General features: G+C 42.5%; 1 protein-coding gene across 1 annotated transcript; it reads right to left on the reverse strand.

The window, feature by feature from the left end:
• Nucleotides 1–225: 225 nt before the first annotated feature.
• Nucleotides 226–14,510, reverse strand: LOC121540117 (2-oxoglutarate-Fe(II) type oxidoreductase ppzD-like; the record flags this gene model as incomplete). The annotated part of the gene is given in 5 exon segments (XM_045215605.1): nt 226–402; nt 739–849; nt 1,703–1,848; nt 2,467–2,623; nt 14,442–14,510. Coding segments are annotated over 5 exon segments (660 nt in total), but the record flags the coding sequence as incomplete, so codon positions are not given.
• Between the last annotated feature and the right edge of the window lie 1,174 nt (nt 14,511–15,684).

Raw genomic sequence — 15,684 nt, forward strand, 5'->3', positions numbered from 1 at the left:
CACAAACAAATTCTGTTCCAGTTGTGTTTAGAAAACTTCCTGGCTGACATCCCCCAGTTGTGTTAAGACCCATTGAACTGGGTCACATTCTAAATGGTCACTTGTATTGATAGTCCATACTGTGGTTAACCATACTGGAGGGTTTCTGGACACATATTCCCTCATCTCCAGAACTTTACCTGATTCTCTTTCTCTCTCTCGATAGATAGATAGATAGATAGATAATACTCTCTGCCTCCCATAAGAGTCATTGAAGCGTTGGATGAGATAGGCCCCTGCCTTCACCAGGGGATATTTGTTGGACCTGTCACAACAGGTGATGAGGTCCTCCAGCTGCACAAAGAAAGCCAGGGACTGCCGTGTGCTCCAGTCTCGAGCAGGGGGCAGCAAAACCCTATCGACCTGAACGGGAAAGTGAGGAGTAAAGATCTAATGAATTTACATTGATGTTTCCATAGAGACCTGAGTCTTATTCACTAGGCACCAAACTGAAGATAATTAACTGAAACAGGGAGGGACTAACTGAACGAGAAAAGTTTTAGATGTTTGTACTTTTAGGACTTTTCTATTGGTTCCATTACAACAGGCAAACTCAATCAAGCACTGCTTATTAAGTATTCACAATTATTTTAAATAGTATTTGAACACAGGTCTGTTTCCACATGCAATAAGCCTGTAACATCTTGTATGGTCTTATCAGGTAAAGGTGTGTCAAAGAGGAAAACATCACTGGTCCACCTCTGAGAGGAAAACATCACAGGTCCACCTCTGCATCAGGTCAGCTATGTTGATCAGTACTGTCCCAGGGATGCTGGGCGCAGAGATGAACTACCCTGACCTGGTACCCACCTATGGAGTTGTCATTTTAATATCAGTTTAACCCCATTACTGCTATAACACACATAAGCCATGTTAATAGAATGAAATAGATCCAGGTTCCATTTATTCTACAATAGATTTACTGCCTGTGGAACACTTCTCAAAAGTGGTCTAAAATCAAGATGACTGCAGGTCTCAATCCCAAACTAATGGGGGGAAATGACACCATCTAATAAGATGGCATTTAGAGTTATGGAGAAAAACAACTTTGCTATTGGGGTGAACAAATTCCAGTAACATACATAGTCCAGCAGAAATGTGCTTAACAAGTCACATAAGTTGCATGGACTCACTCTGTGAGCAATAATATAACTAGAGACAAAGTTTTTCCTGCCAGGTGACGTAGCCAGGAAAACTCCTGCCCCTAATAGAAGCTGCAGGCCAACCTCTTTGTTCTAGACCAGAGGATTCAGTGGTGTTTGTTTACCTGCAGGCCACCCTCTTGGTTCTAGACCAGAGTATTCAGTGGTGTCTTGTTTACCTGCAGGCCACCCTCTTGGTTCTAGAAAACCAGCGGATTCAGTGGTGTCTTGTTTACCTGCAGGCCACCCTCTTGGTTCTAGAAGACCAGAGGATTCAGTGGTGTCTTGTTTACCTGCAGGCCACCCTCTTGGTTATAGAAGACCAGCAGATTCAGTGGTGTCTTGTTTACCTGCAGGCCACCCTCTTGGTTCTAGAAGACCAGAGGATTCAGTGGTGTCTTGTTTATTTGCAGGCCACCCTCTTGGTTCTGGAAGACCAGAGGATTCAGTGGTGTCTTGTTTACCTGCAGGCCACCCTCTTGGCTCTGGAAGACCAGAGGATTCAGTGGTGTCTTGTTTACCTGCAGGCCACCCTCTTGGCTCTGGAAGACCAGAGTGATGCTGCCGTAGTCAGAGTGTTCTCCACAGCGCAGCTGGCCCTCCTTCACCCTGTCACTCCTCACCGCGGGGTAATACAGAGACCTCAGGTTACTGCCGTTCTCATCACCTGCAGGAGACAACAACAATCAAGCCTGATTCACACAATAGCGCCCCAAATGTATTTTCCTTTCACATTGTCCTTTCAAAGATGGTTCCAGCACTATTGCAACACTGTGTCAGAATGTTACAAATCCACATTGACATTGAAAGGGAACCATGATTAATGTGTATTTGTAATACTGCTGCAATCATGCTTTGATGAAGAAGCTTGCTCCAAAATGCTTGAGCAATTAATATCATTAAAGGGTATATGCTGCCATCCTGAACTTTCTTTTACAACTGGAAATAGAGACTCAGATTTTAACTTTAAAATGTATTTCAAACAGAATGAGGGTTTGTGCTCTTTGTGCCGTCATTCTGTTACCAAACTTTGCATCTGCGCTGTTCTTCAAGTAAATGTGTTTTTGTTCTTTTTTTGTGTATATTGTTAAAAGTAGTCCTTGTGCATAACGTTGTAAGGTTTGTTTAACTTTGCAATCATTAGTTTTTGTTGACATACATTTTAAAATGAAAAATCACTCTATTACCATGGACCTTCAGTTTTACATTCCTAGGACTGAGCACCCCTTCACCCAGGTGTGATTGTACATAGATAACCCCCTGAGAGAGAGAGAGCTGTACTCACTCCCTATGTGTCTGTCTGCACTCAGGAAGACCTCATTCTCCAGGCCCAGACTGTAGGCCATCACATGGAGCACCCGGAGACTTAGGTCCTTACAGCGCAGGAAGAACGATGACTGGATCTCACAGAATCCACTCACTCCTTCCCAAGATGGCCATTTCTATAGACCAGGAAGAGTTATGTAAGGACAGTGCAATCAGAGCTACATACAATATAGGATATAAAGATGACATGTTGTGACAACTGTCAATGTATTCCTATGGGTGGACTGGTGAGTTCTGTTCCAAGATGGAGTTCTATCAGAGTGATTGAACTCCGTAAATGGGTCAGAGTGAGGTCAATCACTTTGTACCTTGACCTTAACACTGATAGCAACAACAACCACAGCAGAGAAGTTGGCTGTGTCTACAGCTGTCACAATAGAGAGAGAGAGAGAGACACAGACAGACAGACAGACAGACAGACACAGACAGACAGACAGATTTAAACTGTGAATACAGAGAGATAGTCCTAACCATTCAATCAATGTACAGAACAAACAGTCATCATTAACACTATACAGAGTGGAGCCTATGGATATGATATATTATCATAGAATATAATTGTATAAATAGAATAACTGTTTTGACATGAAAGCACAGCCAGATGTTTTGACTTGACAGTGTGTCTCTATACCTCTCAGTCTCTGACGACACCCAGCCATGGTTAGGATTATTAGAGAAGCTTTTCCTGCTGAAAGGCAGTTTCATTTCATCTGGTTGCAGAAACAATTCTTAGGATATGTTCATAACCCCGTCCACCTTTTAAGATGTGGGGGTTTTCTGTATGACTAAGAAGTATTACAAAGAACTCTGATTGTAAAACGTCTTCTCTTTTTAGTCCTAGATATGGCTAGGGTTAGGGTTACTGCTAAATGTAGTAACTCTAACCCTGACCCTAGGCCTAACAGTAATAACCACACTGTAATGTAAAGTGATATAACGTCTTGTCATAGTGTTGTGGGAACAAAGTTAAATCTGTTAGATAGGTAACTCTTGGTGCCACAGAGTGAATGCCAAGGATTCCATTATGTCGAGGGAGCTTACTACGGTTTATCTTAGAATGATTGATAGATGGAATATACTGACTTGGGGTACAAGGTAATAACATCAGTGGGGAGTGCCCACTGATGGTTACCAGATGTTGTTGAAGAAACGTGTAACATGAAGTATATAAACTGAGAGATTTCCTTTGTCCAGAGTTCGGATGACAAGAGGCAAAGCACGTGCCGTTTGTTATACGAACCCGGTACCGTAATCAATTAAATACTTTGCATCAACTCTCCATCTAAGTGTTAAATATCTTCTTGCGTCATGAATTACTTGATACCAGAGGAACTCGTCATAACAGATTGGCGTCTAAATGAACAGGATGCAGTTTACAGCTGAAATAACAGGTAAGCAGTCTTTCATTATATTGATTGTCAAATTATGCTTATCTGTGGTAAAGCTGAGCTGTAACGAACGTTTAAAATTCAATATTTGTTTTAGGGGAATAGATGAGTGGTTTTCAAGTATGTAAACATATGTAAGGAGAAATATCAAATTAGGCAATGACATGGTGCTATGATTCAAAACAGGGTGTATTCAGAGTAATGAGTAAAAAAGCAACAGAGGATAAGCGAGTGGGGGCAGGACTTCCCTTAATGTGTAATGGCATTATAAACAGAGTGAGTGTTATTCCATTAATGTTTAAAGTACATTATAAAGAGTGAGTGGGTTTTATTCCATTACTGTTTAAAGTACATTATAAAAAGATTGGGCGCAGGTATCCCTTAGTGTATGGAGACATTATAAAGAAATAGGTTAGGGGCCTTTGTGGTAAATCATCATAAAAAGAAGGACAGAATTAGTCCTTTGTGAATTACTCAAAAACGAGCATGTTGAATCATGGCACCAATGACAAAACAGGCAAACAAAATTTTAATAAAGATTAAGTTGGGGATTTGATTCAAGTATTTGATTACTAATATTGCATGAACTAATAATAAAAACAATGGTGTCAACTCAGTAGACTGGAATCTGGCAAGACAATCACAATAATAAATCAGAGCTTCATTTACCTCCAAGAGAGAGAAAGGAAATTACTAAATTATTACAGACAAATCAGCATTTAAACAAGTCTCTACTAAAAGTATCGAAAATCAGACAATGTTAAGTAAATTAGGATTTGTCTATGGGGAACCACATCTCAGTGACGTAGCAGCATGGACAGATAATGAGTATCCTCAAGAAGGTATTTTTAAAAGGGATAAATTACAGATAGCGTGAAAATACATCATTGACAATATCGCCGTAAGCAACACGAAATGGGATTTAGAGTATATAAAAGAGGCGTATAAAGCATGCGATTTAATGAGCGCACGATGACCTGGAAATATAATTAATAAGGAGAAAAAGTCAGCTAACGAAGTTAAGTAATTGAATGGAACAACATAGGCTACCTTATGAACAAACAGCAGAAAGTACTTTTAATCTGAAGGGTGCATAATAAGTTATTGAAATGGATATGATAATCTGATATAAGTTTGGATAAGAAGTTTCGATATATAACAGAATTAGGTCATAGAATATCAAGGAGTGGTATGGAGAGCGTGAGGTTATTTTAGAGAGTTGTAGAAAAGTCTGTATTTTCTGGGAGGATCCCATGACAGGCAGGGCAGTGTCCGGAAAACTGTTTTTTGGTTCCGCTGGGACTATGTTTGGAGAAGTTGATTTGTGTCGATTGAGAATCGTAAAAAAAAAAAAAGGGATTGTTTGATGTGAGTACCTAAGGATTTCTAACGTTCTATATGGATTATGTGAATATATGAAAATGTTATGAATTTTATGTGTGTTTAAGCGATTACTAGAGATTTGATGAAGTAATAATTGGAATATTATTAGTATACAATATGTTAACCCCAAAACACAGACGTACGTTGGGTGTGAGAAACAAGAAATATAAGTTTTATAAGTTGGTGCCGTTGATGGATCATGTGATAGAGATAAGGTTTAAGGAATAAACTGCCCATAAGGACTGGAATTTATAGACGTAATTTATAACATAGTACAAAGCGAATTCAGGGTTTCCATTAAATATATTATCATTGAGGAGCTATGGTGAGGAAGTGAAGGAATTCCATTATAGATCAGATGTTAAGACTGCAAACCATTGTAAATGGGCTATTTGCGGGATTTCTTTGTCATTTCAATAGCATTGGGTCAATGGCATAGAGTAACATCTGGGTTTCTGAGTGTAATTCAACTGTTGGTATGTGTTGCTTAGACAGATACTGCAGCCAGTGTTTGTTTTGTGATGTAGACTGGAAGATTTAGCAGCTTGTTTGGTTCAAATTGAAAGACTCACTTATGCCACACTTACGCGTGACGATTTCGAGGTAGTAATTTTTTGGTGTTGCCTAATGGTTTGCTAGCTTAAACGACTGAGAATGGTGTCCTAATGTCAATCAATAGACTGAATATTAATAATATAGATGTAAATTGAATGTATGATCGTCCAAAAACAGTAGATGTTTATTTTACTACCTGTAGCCTAATTAGATGGGACAGTTACCTAAATCTACTGACTGCTAATAATAGGGGACTGGTAATTGCGATAGAGCTGTAGCCATGGTAACATTCTAGGAAAGGGGCACAATATAAAGCAGTGTCTGTAGTGTTGAGAGAGTTTAGGTGGGTTATTCTGAAACGAGCTACAGTAATGGGGAGGCAAGTAGGCACAGATAGAAAATAGAAAATAGAACGTAGGAATATTTGATAAAATAGGGTGGGGTCTAGTGACCCGAAGCTGAATAAATCATTGGGAAAATACCTAAGCACAGGAGAGGAAAGGGGTTTTATAGGTTTGAGATGAGATAAGGGAACAAAGAAAAATAAAGAATATAATACCAAAGCACAGGAAAGTGAGTGTGTATTCTATTTTAATTTTTATTTTTTTATTTTCTATTTTAATATATTTTTTATTTCTTTTTCTTTTATTCTTTTTTCATTTTATTTATTTAATTATTATTATTATTATTATTTTTTTCTCTTTTTCTTTTTGGGGGGAATGGATCAGCTTAATATTGCAGATAGATTGTATCTTCTATCAATGTAATTGTCTCCATCACTTCCAATCCCCCATGTTTTATTTTTATTTTTTATATATATATTCCCCTTTATTACTTTTCAACCCCACCATCCTTTCCCTACTTGGAGTAAATTAGTGAACAACAACGCCCAGGCCTCTACTTCCGGTCTATACTTACTATCTACACCTCATGGACAGAGTTAATTTTACAATAATTCTCTCTCTCTCTCTATATATATATATATATATATATATATTTTTTTTTGCTCCTGAACTTCTTCTACTCTCAACCTCTCCGATCATTTTCATGATGTCCATCCGGTTTGCTCCTAAATGCCACATCTTTCTAACTGTGCTCTTTCCCAAAAGCTCCCAACATACAACCTATATACTTATTATGGACACAGTATGCTTACATTATTAGCTATCTTTGTTATTATTTGTGTGTGTTTTCTTAATGGGAAGTGAAGCAATGGGACAAAGAGAATAAATATTAAAAACACAAGGGATGAAAATGCATTGTTGAAAAGAAGCAGAGTATGAAGATACAGTGGGGAAAAAAAAGTATTTAGTCAGCCACCAATTGTGCAAGTTCTCCCACTTAAAAAGATGAGAGAGGCCTGTAATTTTCATCATAGGTACACGTCAACTATGACAGACAAATTGAGGAAAAAAATTCCAGAAAATCACATTGTAGGATTTTTTACAAATTTATTTGCAAATTATGGTGGAAAATAAGTATTTGGTCACCTACAAACAAGCAAGATTTCTGGCTCTCACAGACCTGTAACTTCTTCTTTAAGAGGCTCCTCTGTCCTCCACTCGTTACCTGTATTAATGGCACCTGTTTGAACTTGTTATCAGTATAAAAGACACCTGTCCACAACCTCAAACAGTCACACTCCAAACTCCACTATGGCCAAGACCAAAGAGCTGTCAAAGGACACCAGAAACAAAATTGTAGACCTGCACCAGACTGGGAAGACTGAATCTGCAATAGGTAAGCAGCTTGGTTTGAAGAAATCAACTGTGGGAGCAATTATTAGGAAATGGAAGGCATACAAGACCACTGATAATCTCCCCCTCGATCTGGGGCTCCACGCAAGATCTCACCCCGTGGGGTCAAAATGATCACAAGACCGGTGAGCAAAAATCCCAGAACCACACGGGGGGACCTAGTGAATGACCTGCAGAGAGCTGGGACCAAAGTAACAAAGCCTACCATCAGTAACACACTACGCCGCCAGGGACTTAAATCCTGCAGTGCCAGACGTGTCCCCCTGCTTAAGCCAGTACATGTCCAGGCCCGTGCTAGAGTGCATTTGGACGATCCAGAAAAGGATTGGGAGAATGTCATATGGTCAGATGAAACCAAAATAGAACTTTTTGGTAAAAACTCAACTCGTCGTGTTTGGAGGACAAAGAATGCTGAGTTGCATCCAAAGAACACCATACCTACTGTGAAGCATGGGGGTGGAAACATCATGCTTTGGGGCTGTTTTTTCTGCAAAGGGACCAGGACGACTGATCCGTGTAAAGGAAAGAATGAATGGGGCCATGTATCGTGAGATTTTGAGTGAAAACCTCCTTCCATCAGCAAGGGCATTGAAGATGAAACGTGGCTGGGTCTTTCAGTATGACAATGATCCCAAACACACCGCCCGGGCAACGAGAGTGGCTTCGTAAGAAGCATTTCAAGGTCCTGGAATGGCCTAGCCAGTCTCCAGATCTCAACCCCATAGAAAATCTTTGGAGGGAGTTGAAAGTTCTGTGTTGCCCAGTGACAGCCCCAAAACATCACTGCTCTAGAGGAGATCTGCATGGAGGACTGGGCCAAAATACCAGCAACAGTGTGTGAAAACCTTGTGAAGACTTACAGAAAACATTTGACCTGTGTCATTGCCAACAAAGGGTATATAACAAATTATTGAGAAACTTTTGTTATTGACCAAATACTTATTTTCCACCATAATTTGCAAATAAATTCATTAAAATCCTACAATGTGATTTTCTGGATTTTTTTTCCCTCATTTTGTCTGTCATAGTTGACGTGTACCTATGATGAAAATTACAGGCCTCTCTCATCTTTTTAAGTGGGAGAACTTGCACAATTGGTGGCTGACTAAATACTTTTTTCCCCCACTGTATATTAGGGAGAGAGATAACATTAACTGAGGGATATAAAAACTTTTTGCTGAGAAAGCTAACAGAAATAATTTACTTTGCATCCTAACAGAGACACTGAACCAAAACATAATCTAGGATTGTGAAAGTTGTCAAGTTAGTTTTTAACCCTACGATAGAGGTAAACGCAGAACGCTGTTTGAGAGTGAGTTTTATTTGGTCTACTAGTAAGAATGGAAGAGTTTCCATGGTTTTGTCTGCGGGTGTTAGCGACTGGGGCTCGCTGAACTACAGTGGGCTATAAGGGACATAATGGGTTAAGTTTGGTGTATTGGGATCACTGGTTGCTGCGGAAAAGGAGGAAGTCAAAGGGGGGTGAGTGTAACCGGTGTGAAATGGCTAGCTACTTAGCGGTGTGAACTAGTAGCGTTTCCATTGGTGATGTAACTCGCTCTGAGACCTTGAAGTAGTTGTTTACCTTGCTCAATGGCCGCGGCTTTAGTGGAGCGATGGGTAACGATGCTTCGAGGTTGACTGTTGTCGATGTGTGCAGAAGGTCCCTGGTTCAAGCCCATGTAGGGACGGAAGCAAAACTGTTACATTGATGCTGTTGACCCGGATCACTGGTTGCATTGATTAGATTATACGAAAGGGATTGTCCTACCAACCCATGGCGGCTAGGATAACATAGTAACTAAAGTGGACTCCCTGTGAATAGATGTTTGGTTTGTTTTGACTATAATTTAACAATAATTTGTCACCTGCTAAAGTAACATTGAATGGAAAGACAGAGGTAGAGAATAATAGAAATTGTAGAGGGTTTTCTGGGTTAAAAGGAAAGGAGGTTAATTGGGAAATTAGAAATGTTTAATTGGATTGTTTGAGTAGACTAGTATTAAAATAATGCCTTCTAGTAATGTGAATGCAAATATGTTATTAGGTAGTAGTGGTTTGTGGATAAAATGTACTAATGCCATGATTTAGTCCACGGGTGAAAGAGAGTCGTGCTCGTTTGGCTATATCAGGATGTATAGGACACAGAGGGTAATGTGAAGCAGAGATCTGAATAGGAAATGTTCTTTGACAATTTTTAATTATTATTCAATTCTATAGTTTGTGTAACACCAGTGAGTTATGTAGACAGTTCATTAATTCTAAAAACGATAATCTGTTTCTGTTACGTTGAAATTAGGGGATGGCAGGTAGTTTAGACTATTACGCTGATCGGGCAGCACTAACTTTTTGAAGGTTCTAGATTTGTTGGTCAACAGGTTTATATTTTTACTAAATCAATGCAACAGATAGCGATGATTAAATTAACAGAAAGGGGTTATAGGTTTATTCCAATTAATGAAACGTGGTATTATCTGATGTGTCTTGAGTGGGAGTTTTTTTCTCCAGGATTGATGGAAGGCCCCTCCAGTATATGTATAAGGGAAGGTAGGAGACAACGTCTCAAATAACTTTTTTAATAGATGCCTGGGATAAAATATCACGGCTTCCTTACGTGGAGTAATTGATTATATTGGCGAATGAAAAAAAATATGACATTTAGAGGGGTGTCAGGAACAATATAAGGGGAAACAGATATTTCCTATGTTGTTGATCAAGTAATGATACTAGCATAATTTGACATGGGAGCAAATGGAGCCGATTTTGGGGTGGAATAATCCTTGCGAGAATTACAGAAAGTGGAATCTAAAGGGTACTCAATTGAAAATACTCATTGCAAACACAGAGAACGTTGGGTGGTTTTCATCTTTTGAGAGATTTTAGGTCATCTTATTCTGGAGTAGAAACGAGGAATTGGATTGAAACTAACAATTAGTGATATAAGGTAGTACAGTGGAATTATCTGCATCATGTTTTGTGTGTAATTACTATTTTGGGGATTGCTGATTATAACTGAATGTTAACAACAAGTCAACTTTCTGTTCCAGGAGAAGGGGGTTTCATTATCTTTTTCAGATGTTCCCGAGTATGTGGTCTCACTGAGTGGACTATTTAATTTTGTTGAGGGGGTTTTCACAGGTTAGAAATTATATGTCTTAAAGGGACACACACATGGAATTTTTTGAAGTTTTATTTTCTGAGTGAGTTTTAATTAAACATATGTGATTTATTTTAATAAGAACTGTAATGAAGTCTTACTGTACACTGGGGATACGATATGTATGAAATGTTTTGACTGTTGTTAAGGATTAGTCTACTATAGAATGAAGCACTTCTTTGAAGGATTTGATTGACATCTGACCTCTGTCCTGACTTTCTAGTGTGATTTGATCACCCACACTGGAAACCCGAGAGACATAGGATGGTGAATTTAAGGTCATTTATTATAACGAGTTGAGGGTAATTTGTAATATTGATAATTATGACGAAGGTTATGGTTCATAATCGTATATATGATTTGGACTATGACAAGGACAGAGAGGGACTGCTAGCCCTGAATGAGGGATACCTGTCGCTAGACAATTTTACTATTCTTGAATTACTTTATGGGATACAATTAAGTTAAGATATTATCAAAGGTTGTCATTTTAATTTAATTTATTATTTTGTTTTAACAGGCAATGTTGTTGTTGTTTTTTTGAACGCATGAATCAGGATGTGAGTCATGTGTCCAAAAGGGGGAATTACTGGTCTTCTGGGGCCTTTTGGTAAATATGTAAATTGTGGTAGGAATATGAGCAGTAGTAATTAATGTGTTATGGGTTAGATAAAATGTTTATGTGCAAGTGTATTTGTGGTAGCAGGCAGGGTGTAGAGGAGGCCTGTGTCTGAAACTAGTGGACTACAATGGGCTTTAAGGATGTGCACTTCTTAATCTCAAGGTTTCTCTTGACTGAGGAGAAGAGATGGTACAGTAGCATACTGTGTCTCACCTAACAATGTTCTTAAGACTTTCTTCCCATGGGTGAAGGCAACTTTGCCCAACCTAACAGGAGAATCTGGGCATTTTCTGCGCCCTGGAGGCTTTGTGGCAGTAAAGGATTACAGAAGTAAGAGATGGACAAACCCTACGTGGAGAGGTCAGTACTAGGTGTTGCTGGCTACCTCGATGGAGGGGAAAGTAGCAGAGAGAGATACCTAGATCCATGTCTCTCACTGTAGGAGAGGTCCAACCCCAGAAGAGGAAGATGGCCTCGCCTTTGGGTAGCGTTATTTTCTTTTGTGTCTGTATGTGTCTGTGTGTCTTTGCAGTAGTGACTCTCATCTTCCCTATTGGTATGCTGCCAGAAGGACACTATCCACAGACCGATGTCGGTGGATTGAGAGGGACTCTGACTGATCCGAGACCCTAGTGACGGAAGAAGGTTCAGAGCTAAAGGGACCGTACATCGTCATCCAGGCTACACCAACGGCTGTACAGATAGAGGGGAGATCTAAACCACTGCACTAGAGTACCACGAGGAAACCGACGACCTGGAGATGAGGAAGATGAGGATGCTGTGGATGATCAGAATCAGGAGATGGGAGACGATGGCAATGGGAAGGCTAATGATGAGCTACGTGCTCTGGCTGATTCGACAGGGTGATAAGGAGAGTATGTTAGAAATTGGTATTAAGAATAATTGGTAAAACATAATAATTTGTCATATAGTCAATGCTTATATGGATTTCTTGGATTAGAAATGAACACAGCTAAACTGTTATGATCTGTCCTCTCTCGTAACTACAGATGGAGTCTGGAAAGCATAGCAGAGATAATTAGGTCAAGAACGGTGTGAACCTCAAAACCCCTCTAAACCGGCTGAAGATGAGCATCAGAGGCGTTGAAGACGTTCCTGTACAGCACCACTTCTACCTGCAACCGATGTACAGCATCCAATAGAAGCTATCAACTGTCTTTTATCTCATGCTTTTCTTGCGGGAGTGTGACAGGAGTCCATGGAGAGAGATCCGTTCAAATACAACATTTCTCATGTTGTTGGTATACTGGTTGGCAAATGGACGAGACAGAATGGGGGGTAGAGATGGTAGCTGCTCGGATGAGACATTGAAATTGGGACATTGTTATGGGCAATTCAAGTTGAAATATAAAGCTATCTGAAGAACATAATGAAGAAACGGCAGAAGATTGAGTGCCGGGGAAGGACGGGGTTGGTCAGCTGTGTCCATAATTAATTTGGATTTCTCTAAATTTGATAATTTGGGTATGAGTTTGATGTAGAAGGTATATACACTGCTAAATGTATAGTAATTTGGACTAAGAATGCATTGTGATAGTGATCTGTAGTTATTCTCATGATGAGGAAGGTAATACTAGAATTCTGGATAGTTACAGTTGAAGTCGGAAATTTACATATACCTTAGCCAAATACATTTAAACTCAGTTTTTCACAATTTCTGACATTTAATCCTAGTATAAATGCTTTGTCTTAGGTCAGTTAGGATCACCACTTTATTTTAAGAATGTGAATTGTCAGAATAATAGCAGAGAGAATGATTTATTTCAGCTTTTATTTCTTTCATCACATTCCCAGTGGGTAAATTGTTTAACTTGGGTCAAATGTTTTGGGTAGCCTTCCACAAGCTTCCCACAATAAGTTGGGTGAATTTTGGCCCATTCCTCCTGACAGAGCTGGTGTAACTGAGTCAGGTTTGTAGGCCTCCTTGCTCGCACACGCCTTTTCAGTTCTGCCCACACATTTTCTATAGGATTGAGGTCAGGGCTTTGTGATGGCCACTCCAATACCTTGACTTTGTTGTCCTTAAGCCATTTTGCCACAACTTTGGAAGTATGCTTGGGGTTATTGTCCATTTGGAAGACCCATTTGCGACCAAACTTTAACTTCCTATTTTTGTGAAGGTTTGACTGTGGGTAGGCCTTACTTCCACTAGGGGGAGTGGTAGGACCACAGTCAAGCCCTCACATGAATACTAAGGGTAGTTGATGATCCCCACTTGTGAGGGTTCCAGGAGGAGCCCCTACAACCATGGGAGCAGGAGTACACAGAGGAGTCGGAGGAAGACAACGATGTGCTTCTGTTCCCTCACTTGTGAGGGCTCCCGGAGGAGTCCTCACAGGATGGGGATTAGGTGGAGAGAGAAGGACAGGAGCAGTCGTAGATCTCCAATGCCAGTTCCCTGTCCAGTGCTTCCAGCGCCGGCCCAGAGTCGATCACGGAAAATGCTGACTCAGCGCACCACACCATCGGTGCGCATCCACAGCCGGTACGGCCCGTGCCTGCTCCTCGCATCAGGCCAAAGGTGCGTGTCCCCAGCCCGGTACGGCCCGTGCCTGCTCCTCGCACCAGCCCAATGGTGCGTGTCCCCAGCCCGGTACGGCCCGTGCCTGCTTCTCGCACCAGCCCAATGGTGCGTGTCCCCAGCCCGGTACGGCCCGTGCCTGCTTCTCGCACCAGCCCAATGGTGCGTGTCCCCCAGCCCGTACGGCCCGTGCCTGCTCCTCGCACCAGCCCAATGGTGCGTGTCACCAGCCCGGTACGGCCCGTGCCTGCTTCTCGCACCAGCCCAATGGTGCGTGTCCCCAGCCCGGTACGGCCCGTGCCTGCTCCTCGCACCAGCCCAATGGTGCGTGTCACCAGCCCGGTACGGCCCGTGCCTGCTTCTCGCACCAGGCCAATGGTGCGTGTCCCCAGCCCGGTATGGCCCGTGCCTGCTCCTCGCACCAGGCCAATGGTGCGTGTCCACAGCCCGGTATGGCCCGTGCCTGCTCCTCGCACCAGGCCAATGGTGCGTGTCCCCAGCCCGGTACGGCCCGTGCCTGCTCCTCGCACCAGACCTCCAGCGACGGTCCCCTGCACGGAGCCCCCAGCGATGTTCCCCTGCAAGGAGCACCTTAGCATGTCGGTGCCCAGTCTGGGGCCGGCAGCCAGCCTAACCACGGGGCTGGAATCCTTCTCTGCGTCGGTGCCCAGGCTGGGCACGGCATTCAGTCCTGCTCCAAAGATGGGGATAGATACGGATCCGGAAGTCTGCTCCTCTCCAGTGCAGGAGCAATCCGGGACTGGGTCTGGGTCCGGCCGTCTGCTGCGCTCCAGTGATGAAGCAGTCCGCTCCACCGGTGCCTAGTCCAGTTCCGGTCATCTGCTCTACTCCAGTGCCAGAGCAGTCTGCTCCACCGGTGCCTAGTCCAGCTCCGGTCAGCTGCTCTATTCCAGTGCCAGAACAGTCCGCTCCACCGGTGTCCAGTCCAGCTCTGGTTATCTGCTTCATTCCAGAGCCGGGGAAGTCCGCTTCACCGGTGCCTAGTCCGGGTCCGGTCGTCTACTCTCCCCCCAAGTTGGAGCCATCCGATCCACCGGGGTCCGAGCCGGAACCAGGCGTCAACCCCTCTCCAGGGTCGGGGGCTCCCACACCAGGGTCCAGACAGGGCTTGGTGCATGGCGGGAGGACTGCCGGGCCGGGACCAGATGTCAGCCCCTCTCCAGGGTCGAGGGCTCCCACACACCAGGGTCCAGACAGGGCTTGGTGCATCGTGGGAGGACTGAGAGGGGAAGCATCGCACCGGGGTCCAGACCGGACCAGGTGTGCAATGGGGAGGCAGGAAGGGAGAAGACGTTATTGCCTACGTCACGCCCGGAGCCGGAGCCTCCACCATCAACCGCCCCAGTACTCCGCCTTTTTCCCCCTGGTTTTGTGTATTTATTACTTTCTTTTGGAGAAGGGGGGGATCAGGTGCGGTCGGGAGTCCAGCGCCAGCCCAGAGTTAGTTAGTCTCTGATTGGGGATAGTATTTAGACACCTCTCACATCCACCTGTGTGTGGATCATTGTTCGTGTTCGTGCTTGTCTGCTATTGTGTTCACGGCACGTAAGTCACTTGGTGCTTGTCTCTCTTTGCTTATTTTTGAGAATGTATAGTGTGATAAGTTTAATAAAAGGATGACACTTTACGAGCGCTCCGTTTACCGTCCCTTAACTCAGCACCGTGACAATTTTGTGAAGTGCACCAGTCCCTCCTGCAGCAAAGCACCCGTTCTTCACGGTTGGAATGGTGTTCTTCAGCTTGCAAGCGTCC

This window comes from Coregonus clupeaformis, unplaced genomic scaffold (genome assembly GCF_020615455.1).
Source record: "Coregonus clupeaformis isolate EN_2021a unplaced genomic scaffold, ASM2061545v1 scaf0480, whole genome shotgun sequence".
NCBI classification, from domain to species: domain Eukaryota; kingdom Metazoa; phylum Chordata; class Actinopteri; order Salmoniformes; family Salmonidae; genus Coregonus; species Coregonus clupeaformis.